Source organism: Chenopodium quinoa, unplaced genomic scaffold (genome assembly GCF_001683475.1).
Source record: "Chenopodium quinoa cultivar QQ74 unplaced genomic scaffold, ASM168347v1, whole genome shotgun sequence".
Taxonomy (NCBI): Eukaryota; Viridiplantae; Streptophyta; class Magnoliopsida; order Caryophyllales; family Amaranthaceae; genus Chenopodium; species Chenopodium quinoa.
This window is the reverse complement of record NW_018745000.1, coordinates 3,843,034-3,853,213: the sequence shown is the minus strand read 5'-3', so window position 1 is coordinate 3,853,213 and position 10,180 is coordinate 3,843,034. Positions and strand designations below refer to the sequence as shown.

General features: G+C 36.4%; 2 protein-coding genes across 2 annotated transcripts; one reads left to right on the top strand and one right to left on the bottom strand.

Moving 5' to 3' along the window:
* The first annotated feature begins 2,529 nt into the window (after positions 1-2,529).
* LOC110707581 lies at positions 2,530-5,366 on the top strand. The gene is made up of 2 exons (XM_021885607.1): positions 2,530-3,147; positions 5,358-5,366. The coding sequence occupies exons 1-2, from the start codon at positions 2,530-2,532 to the stop codon at positions 5,364-5,366; spliced, it is 627 nt and encodes a 208-aa protein (XP_021741299.1).
* Positions 5,367-8,383: 3,017 nt separating this feature from the next.
* On the bottom strand, positions 8,384-9,303 carry LOC110707429. Its single transcript, XM_021885450.1, has 2 exons — positions 8,734-9,303; positions 8,384-8,651 (listed from the first exon to the last, which is right to left on the bottom strand). The coding sequence occupies exons 1-2, from the start codon at positions 9,246-9,248 to the stop codon at positions 8,603-8,605; spliced, it is 564 nt and encodes a 187-aa protein (XP_021741142.1). The 5' UTR covers positions 9,249-9,303; the 3' UTR covers positions 8,384-8,602.
* Positions 9,304-10,180: the final 877 nt, after the last annotated feature.

Sequence of the window (10,180 nt, the reverse complement as noted above, 5' to 3'; positions counted from 1 at the left end):
TGAGCGACTTTGACCTTATCTTGGGGATGGACTGGCTAAGTAAGTATAACGCTGAGATTACTTATAGATCACAGAAAGTGAAGATGATCACAAGTGGAAATGAATCAGTGACTTACTAGATGAATGGTAAAACAAAGTGTCCAAGGATAATATCAGTGTTAAAATTAGCAAAGTACATGAAGAAGGGACATCCAATATATTTCTACAGTGTTAGGGATATGAACCATGAACAGGTGGCAAATCCAGAAAATATAGAAGTGGTCAACGAATTTCTGGATGTGTTCCGGAAGAGATCCCTAGGATGCCACCTAAAAAGGAAATCGATTTTACCATAGATTTAGTACCTGGAACAGCCCCAATATCCAAGGCACCATATAGAATGGCACCTGCAGAAATGAGTGAATTAAAGGATCATTTACAAGATTTGTTGGACAAAGGGTACATTAGATCAAGTGCTTCTCCTTAGGGAGCACCAGTTCTATTTGTGAAGAAAAAGGATGGAAGCATGAGACTGTGCATTGATTACAGGGAATTAAATAAGGTGACCATAAAGAATACGTATCCCTTACCAAGGATAGATGATCTGTTTGATCAACTAAAGGGTGCCACAATGTTTTTGAAAGTTGACTTGAGGTCTGGATATCACCAATTGAGAATTGCCGATGAGGACATTCCTACAACGGCATTTAGGACAAGATATGGACACTACGAATTTACAGTTATGCCTTTTGGATTGAAGAATGCTCCAGCAATCTTTATGGATTTCATGAATAGGGTGTTTCATCAATTTATGGATAAGTTTGTAGTGGTGTTCATAGATGACATTTTGGTATACTCAAAGAACAAAGAAGAGCATGCAGAACACCTGAGGACAATTCTGCAAGCATTGAGAGAAAACCATCTTTATGCAAAGTTCTCTAAGTGTGAGTTTTGGTTGGAGAAGGTAGCATTCTTAGGACACTTTTTGTCCAAGGACGGGGTAGAGGTAGACCCAGCCAAAATAGAAGTTGTTAAGAGCTGGCCGACACCCAAAACAGTATCTGATGTGAGAAGTTTCTTAGGTTTAGCAGGGTATTATAGGCGTTTTGTTAAGGATTTTTCCAAGATTGTTAAACCTATGACTACTCTAATGAAGAAGGACAAGAAGTTTGAATGGGATGAGAAGTGTGAAGAGGCGTTCCAACTCTTAAAACAAAAATTAGTTACAGCACCAGTGCTTACACTTCCAAATGATAGTGGGCTGTATGATGTATATAGTGATGCATCAAAGAATGGTTTGGGGTGTGTGCTTATGAAAAATGGAAAGGTGATTTCATACGCATCAAGGCAGCTAAAAACACACTAGGTAAACTATCCAACACATGGTTTGGAATTAGCCGCCATCATTTTTACACTGAAAATTTGGCGCCATTATTTGTATGGAGTGAAATGTAGAATTTACATAGACCACAAGAGATTAAAGTACATTTTCACCCAAAAGGATTTGAACTCTTGTCAAAGGAGATGGCTAGAGTATACGACGGATTACGATCTAGATATACAATACCACGAAGGGAAGGCAAACGTGGTTGCGGATGCTCTAAGTCGTAAAACTAGTCATGGATTAAACTCTTTAGTAGTAGCTAATGAGTTATGTATAGAAATGGCGAAATTAAATTTCGAAGTCGTGGAATGGGGAGTACCGGCAGGTATTTTTGCGAATCTAAGTATCCAACCAACAATATTCGACGTGATTCGAGAGAACCAAGAGGGGGATATAATGTTGGATAGGATTCATGAGAAAATTAAGCAAGGAAAAGCTATAGACTTCAAAATTCACGAAGATGGGAGCTTGAGGTATAAAGGTCAATGGTGTGTACCACAAATGTGAGAAAGTGAAGAAAAAGTTGATGGAAGAAGGCCACAACACACCTTACTCAGTACACCCGGGAGGAGACAAGCTATATAAGGATATGAAGAAGATGTATTGGTGGCCTAGAATGAAAAAGGAGGTTGCTGAATTTGTGGCAAAGTGTTTAACATGTCAGAAGGTGAAAATAGAGCACAAGAGGCCTCAAGGGACTGTACAGTCATTAGAAATCTCAGGATGGAAGTGGGATTGCATTTCAATGGATTTCGTGACTAGCTTACCTAAGTCAAGAAGTGGAAATGATACCATTTGGGTAGTGGTGGACAGACTTACGAAATCAGCAGTGTTTATACCAATGAAAGAAACTTAGAAGATGGAGCAACTTGTGAAGGCTTACATCAAGCATGTAGTAAGGTTACATGGAGTTCCAAAAGATATTGTTTCTGACAGGGATTCAAGATTTCTCTCAAAATTCTGGAAAACTGTTTAAGAAAATTTTGGTACCATACTTAAGATGAGTACATCATTTCACCCTGCCACAGATGGGCAAACTGAAAGAACTATTCAAACCTTGGAGGACATGTTGAGAGCTTGTGTAATAGACTTCCAGGGAGGTTGGGAAGACAGTTTGGATTTAATTGAATTTTTTCTATAATAATAGTTACCACGCAAGCATAGGAATGGAACCATTCGAGGCTTTATATGGGAGAAAAGGTAGAAGTCCAATTTGTTGGAACGACATTAGTGAAACTATGATTCTTGGGCCTCAAATGATTGAGGACACAGTCAAGCAAGTAAGGGAAATTCAATCTAAAGTCCAAGCAGCTCAAGATCGCCAAAAGTGTTATGCAGACTTAAAGCGAAGAAAAGAAGAATTTGAAATTGGCGATAAGGTGTTTCTAAAAGTGTCACCGATGAAAGGAGTGATGAGATTTGGGAAGAAAGGAAAGCTCAGTCTAAAATACATCGGTCCATATGAAATACTACAAAGAATAGGCAAAGTAGCTTATAGGTTAGCCTTACTTATGGATCTTAGTAAAGTACATGACGTATTTCATGTGTCCCAATTGAGAAGGTACATCCCCGATAAATCCCATGTGCTACAACCAGAAACCATCGAGTTAGATCAAAGTCTAACCTATGAAGAGAGACCTGTCAAGATTCTTGACAGTAAAGTGCGTAGTACACGCAACAAGAACGTTAAGACTGTAAAAGTACTTTGGTCTAACCAAGAATGTGAGGAAGCCACTTGGGAAGCAGAGGATGAACTAAAAAAGAAATACCCAGAGTTGTTTCAGGTATGTAGAGTTACGGAAGCGTAACTCGTTTTCTTTAAGGGGGGTAGAATGCGGTAGAATTTCGCGCGTTTTCCCTATATATCAGTTACTTTTGTGCTCTTTGCACGAATTTAAACAAGTATTTCGAGTATTTATGCTCTCAAAGAGACATAAAACAGTAAAGAAGTGACAAAAAGTACAACAATACTATACATATTAAGGAAAAAGATTTGAATTCAGTTCCCCAAGTTTCGGGACGAAACTTTTTTTAAGGGGGGTAGACTGTAATACCCCGTATTTTTATACGTATTTTATTTAAAGTATGTATTTTATAAAGTATTTAAATAGTTGTAATTATTTTAATTAAAGTATTTTAATTAATATTATTAAAGGAAAGTTTATTTAATTATTTTATTTAAAAGTTAGGGTTTTATTTTAGGAAAGTTTGATTTTTCAACAAGTTTATTAAGGAAGGGATTAGGAAAAACCTTGGAAGAGGGTTAGTAGAGAAAGGGTATAAATATCTCACTTATGAGGCAAATCAAACTTTGCCCAGAGTGGAGAAAACCCAAGGTAAACTTCTCTCTCTCTCTCTCTCCTCCTTATTTTCTTTCTTTTTCTTTTTCCCCTTCCCCTTAAATATTTCGGCTGCCCTCCTCCCTCACCACCGCTATCAGCAACCGGCAGTTGGTGGCCGCCGCCAGCAGCTGGAAGCCGGTGGTGGCTGCCGCCCTTCTTCCCCTTTTTCCCCTTTTTTTCGAACTTCATATAAAAAAAATAAAAATTGAAGCTTTCTTGTTTTAATTTAATCTATTCCTGGATCTAAATATAAATTATGAGTTTGGGGGTTTAATATTTATGTTTGATAATTGTAATTGTATGAATTAATTTTCAGATTTTGTTTTTAATTAAAAAGCCCCAATTTTTGAAACCCTAGGTCCTTGATTTGTGAAAATTATGAAAGCATATGAGGTATTAATGTTTAGATCTTCAATTTAAGTGTTTTAAGACTAAATTACAGCAAGTTTTAATTAGAAGTAAAGTGCGGGAATTTTATGTAGAGCACTTAATATTATGTTTTTGAAGGAAATTTAAATTACCCATTAAGTGGGACTTAATTAGGGTGTTTTAAATATAATTTCAGCTTATTCTTATTATTTTAATAGGGGTTTTAGGATAGTATATATTGCTGGAAATTTGTTAGAGTGGGTTTTAATGCTCTATTATAATTTTAATGTGTAGGAGACTTCGAAGTGAACAATTTTTACTAGCCGTGACGATTTTAAGATCGTATTCAAGGTACGTTCGCGTACTTAGCATATTTTGATGATGTAGAGTCATGCTAGGTTTAATTTCAATTAATTACAAGTAGTATCATGCTAAGGTTTATGTATTGAATTGTGAATTATTGGTGTTGGTGATTGAAATGTGAAGCATGAATTATTTGTGATGGTTTATGGATTGGAAATTATATTTTTGGCATTATTATATGGACTACATATTTATTTATGGCATGATAGAGAGCATGTTTAATTAAACTAATTGTTTAATTATGTTTGGAATATTGAAAAGAAATTTTATTATGGTTCATATAATTTTTATTGATGCTTTAAGCATAAGAAAGGAACTATATAAGTGTCTATGTACACAAGGAATAAATTGTATGTTGGTGCCTTTGTGCACTTAAGGTGTTTTTAACACCGAGGGATAGGATTTTTGGCGCATTATGCGTTTAAGGTGTCTTTGACGCGTAGGTAGAATTAAAAAGGGTTCAACATTTAATAATATGTGGTCACTAATTATTCAAGAATTAAATTGGTATGTTTGTTTGATTGAATAATTATTGTTGATTGACTTATGATGCTTTGAGAGTCATCACCAATTCTAATAATATGAAAATAATGTAAAGTGAAAGATATTACGCACCAAAACTCTTGGAACGTATATACCTTGAGTATGAACAATGGGGGGAGTTATGGGGTTTTATATTTAACCATAGCTTCTAATGGAGTACAGGACGCTGTATATTCCTTTTTATTATTATGCACTGGAATTCCCCACCTATGTGTGGCACAGGTTTGTTGCTGGCACGGTTAGCTCCCTTGTCAGTTAACCCTAATTTATTGGGATAGGTATAGTTGGAAACCCGTTCGATGCGTAATCAACGCTAAATGAATTGTTTAGTGTCTAGTTAGAGTGTCTTGTTGATTGTTGTGTGTGCTTGTAAACAGGTGCAATGAGGTAAGTGTGTGTGATGATAGGAGAATGCATTTTAGTGTGTTTAATTACGCTTATGTACTGAGCTTTGCTGATTGTGTGTACTTTTTGTGTTTGGCCATGTCTTTATCTTGGCCCTACGATGATCCATTTTAATGGAGAGTAGTGGGGGCAAGTAGAGATACACTTTTGAAGCATGTTCATGATGGGGCATGAGTCAAGAGAGAATCATGCTAGCTTCCATTAGAATATGACGTGTTTTATGCATTGAATATTTTATTATATTACTTTATGGACTAACACAAGAGTTTGGTTGTTTCGGTTTTGAATAAGGGCCTTAAATGGTTCCAAGTTGTAGTGGATCCTATTTGACTTTGGTTTTGTTGATTGTCAACTTTATTTTCGTTGGTTTGGTTTTTAAATTGTGTTATTTTAATAGTTTTGATTTCAAGTCTTCCGTTGTGTATCTTTGATAGTTGCCTTAGCCGTTTTCACGGTGGCGGTAATGTCTTAGATATTCCTAAAACGTATTTTAAAAAGAGTAAAGTGTGTATTTAAAGGAAAGGAATTTCTAGGGTGTTACACCCTTTGGGAATTTAATAGAGCGATCAACCAATTGTAGGGTGATGTTTGTGGGTAGAAGTTCCCCTATCCCAAGTCTTTGGTATACCGAGTATGGCATTAGGCTAACACTAGCCCCTTGGTCACACAAAGCATTATCAATTTGCATCTTGTATATTGCACATGGGATAGAAAAGTTACCGGGGTCTTTCAATTTGGGTGGCATTTTATTCATGATAATTGCAGTACAATTCTCGGTGAGACTCACCGTTTCAACCAATTCACACTTTCTCCTTCCACTCAAAATATCTTTCAAAAACCTAGCATAGTTAGGCATTTGCTTGATAGCATTGGTAAAAGGAATTGAAAGGTGAATTTGTTTCAATGTTTCAAGAAATTTTCCATATTGCACATCTAATTTGTTTCTAACAAATTTGTGAGGATATGGTAGCTTTTGCAATTGTTTTGTTTCTCTCTCTTTTTGTCTTCTCTCTTCACTCTGTTTTTCAAAATCTAGCTCTTTCTCACATTCTATCTCTTTTTCATTCTCATGATTTTGCTCTCTCTCTTGTTCAAAATCACTTTTAAGGGGAGGCTCACTCATGTTCATTCTCTCATTGCTTTTTTTGGGAACACTTTCTTCCAACACTTTACCACTCCTTGCTGATATAACATTTACGGGCCTCTTAGGATCTAGTCCTTGGGGTGGTAGTTTAGAAGTGCTAGTCACTTCCTTCAAAGCATTGGCCAATTGAGAAATTTGTGTCTCTAGCATTTTATTATGGGTCATCACTTCACTAAATTTCTTTTCACAAGAGGCCATGAAAGTATTGAACATTTTAGTTTGATTTGCCATCATTTCCTCCAAGCTAGACCTACTATGTGGTGCTTGTGCATAGTAGTTGTCTTGGGAAGCCCTATTACCTCTAACATTCGAATTGGACGCATTTGATTAGAAGAACCTCTATTATTATTGTTGTTCCAATTGTTCCGATTATTAGAGTTTCCCTCTTGATGAAATTGCCCTTGATTCCCATAGTTTCCTTGATTATTATGATTATGGTTTCCATAACCACCTTGTTGGTTGTAGTTACCTTGGGGATTTTGGTCCCTTTGATTCCTATTTCCCCATTGATTTTGGTTATGGTAATCGTAATCATTTCGGTTATAGGAATTCCCCCCTTGTTCTCTTCTATTTGGTGGTAAGTATCTTTGATTGTCATTCCTATGTCTATTATCATAAGACAAGGCATTGACTTGTTCATTTTCATTTTCATTACCATCTTCGTATTGGGGTTGGGGTTGGGAATCATAATTACAAGAAGAGGTATCATGGTCCTATGACCCACAATTTTCACAAAACAAACATCCATGAGGCATGTTATTAGAAGTAGAGGGAGAAGAGTTAGAATTCATACCTCTCCCTTTAGATTGGGAGGGATGCTCTTGTGTTGAACTAGAGGTCTTTAGTTTTTCCTTAATGGACGTCATCTCCTTTCCAAAGTTGGCGATCTTATCGCGTTAAAGTATATTAAGAGTTGCGAGGTATAAAATAGATTGCAAACAATTATTCATATACAATGTGGTCTTCATTAATGAGCACGCTACTACGTTACAAATTATGTTTGATACCATATTAGATTATTCGGTCTAATTTTGAAAAGTGAAAAGATTATGATATTGCATAATCTTCAATAAACATATATTATATAAACTCAAAGCTTAACTGTGAAATAGTAAAGTACACATATAATTAATGATCCTGTCATGATAATTATGCTAGTAAAATATAGTTCGTAAATACGGTTACTCTTAAGTACGAAATTATTGTATCTAACTAATTATTTGGCCTCAGTATACCCGGGGCGTTGTTTAGCAAGATCATTTTAACTATCCCAACTTAATAAAAAATGTGGTTGGGTGGTCATATATTGACAATAGTCTGTTTTCGCATTTGGAGAAGAAAATATAAACCATCTGTGAAATTATTTATAAAGTACTACTTTAAAGTGAACCTCACTTGTACCTAAGGGTTGTTCTGTATAATAATGACAAGCTCACATTTACCGGTGATCATTTGACCATAAATCGATTAAATGAATATGGCCAAACACAATTTTTCATTTAAGGAAACAAATTTCAGATGACTTGCAAGGCACGATTGTACATATATGCACAGTACATGAAACTCCTTTGAAATTGGACATACATAAGATAATACCAACGTATGGGCAAAATGAACGACTTTATACACCGGCGTTCGTGGTAGTCTAAGTTGCTTTTTAGAGCAATTTTACTCTTTGATATTCAGTTCAATCCATAATCGAATTCCTGATTGACTCTTAGTAGTGTTAGGCACAGTTGGACCGGTACGATGCATGTGAATAATGATTATACTTTTTGGGCATTGTCCCGAGAAGTATAGTCGAGGAATTAAACTAGTCATTCAAAACATATATAACTCAAAAAACGGTTTGGCAAATTAAAACAAGTACTAGTACATTCATCATTACCCGTTATTATACATAGAACTAGCAATTAGATGAACAACTTAAATGGCAAACGCAAACTACGGACACTATGTATGCTTCACAACCTAAATTAACTACCAAAACATCAACAATTAGAGAAACAAATAACAAGCATTTATAATAATATCATCAAGCGACGCCGTTGAAAGACGGGTACTCCATGCATGTCAGCTCCATTCCAGCCAAAATAGCATTATCCTTATAGCGTGGATGACCCTGAAATATAAAAGAACAAAAACATTAAAATTTGTTCTGCATCAATAAATCCATATGAAATAAATATCAAATTCCACATAACCTTAAAGAACGTATCAACTCTGAACGTTGATGATGTGATGAGCTTATTCTCCACCGTAATATAGTCTTGCCTCCACATGTACACAACCCCACCAAATAGGCCATCGACGGGCTCCGAAAATCCAAAATTATAATTCCCAGGAAGCTGCTTAACAAGCGTTGCAATTGTTTGACTGCATATTGAGTTTCTAGCAGGACAATGATATTAGGTTTATGAATTCTAAACATTGTACAAAAGTTATCAATGAGAGATGGCCTCCCAATACCTCTAACATTCGAACAACAAGCAACGGTGTCTTTGGGAATTGGCAAGTAACAGCCCGAAATGCGATGCTCAGCCATTTCTCGACCAAAAGGGGTAAAGTCTACTTTATGGTAACCAGGGAATTTTTGAGGCTGTGAATGGTACAAAACTCGACAATGGAGAATATGCGGCTGCGGTGTGACCTTAAAGAGTTGGAAGGTGTCAGTATATGACCCAACACATAGCCTAATGGATACTTGATTTAATGCCATATCGGATCCTCAAAGTTAATTTCTGGTTTTGGAGCGAGGACATGCATTGCCTCTTTAAGGTTAAAAGTTGAGGGAGGCAAGGTTCCTAGACACCAAGTCAAGAACAATTAAAATTCGTAACGCAATGGATATGTGTCAAAAATACTAGGGAAATGGGCGATTTGAGAGACCGACTCATACCCTAAGGGCCTCATGAATAAGGTATTATACAAATCATGGTCACGATGTTTGGGATTAAGTATGAGTTCAGAGATTGTTTCAAGGTGTAATGTTGCTAGAATTTCCCCATCATCATCAACAAACATATACTCATACCCTATAAAATCAAACTCGGGAACAAGAACAGTTGGAGGATCAAAAAATAACAAGGCTGGAGTATGGCACTTTGTCACAGCTCGTCTAGGAATCTTAGGCTTTTTGAAGTCTTGAATGGTGGGGGGGGGGGGTGGGGGGGGATGATTGAATAGAAAATAAATGGACTGGTTTTTAATGAAAAACAAAACAACTGAAAGGACACTGATTAAACTGAATAGAGAAGCACAAGTATGGGATGGAGTTAATTGAGTTTCATGACCTCATGTAATTATAGGCCACGATACAACGTGATGAACAGAGTGAATTTAAGATGAGTAGGTAAGAGGTTGACAATTGGTGGAAGTTCGGACACTGGCAGGCTATTAGTAGACAAAACTTGAAGGAAGATTTGTGTTTGACAATATCAAATATTTTTACATCAAAAAGTCAATCCAATGGTCCCCAACTTCCCATTATCGTATGTGACTCAACTCAACGTTTCTAACAACTTTTTAAAAACCCTACAACTCTCCCAATCGATCTATAGCCAAACACAATAGCCTGTCATGAATCTTCATACGGAACGACCACAGCGCACACGGGAAGATCTTTCATCCGCAACGTCTCGTACTCTCGCT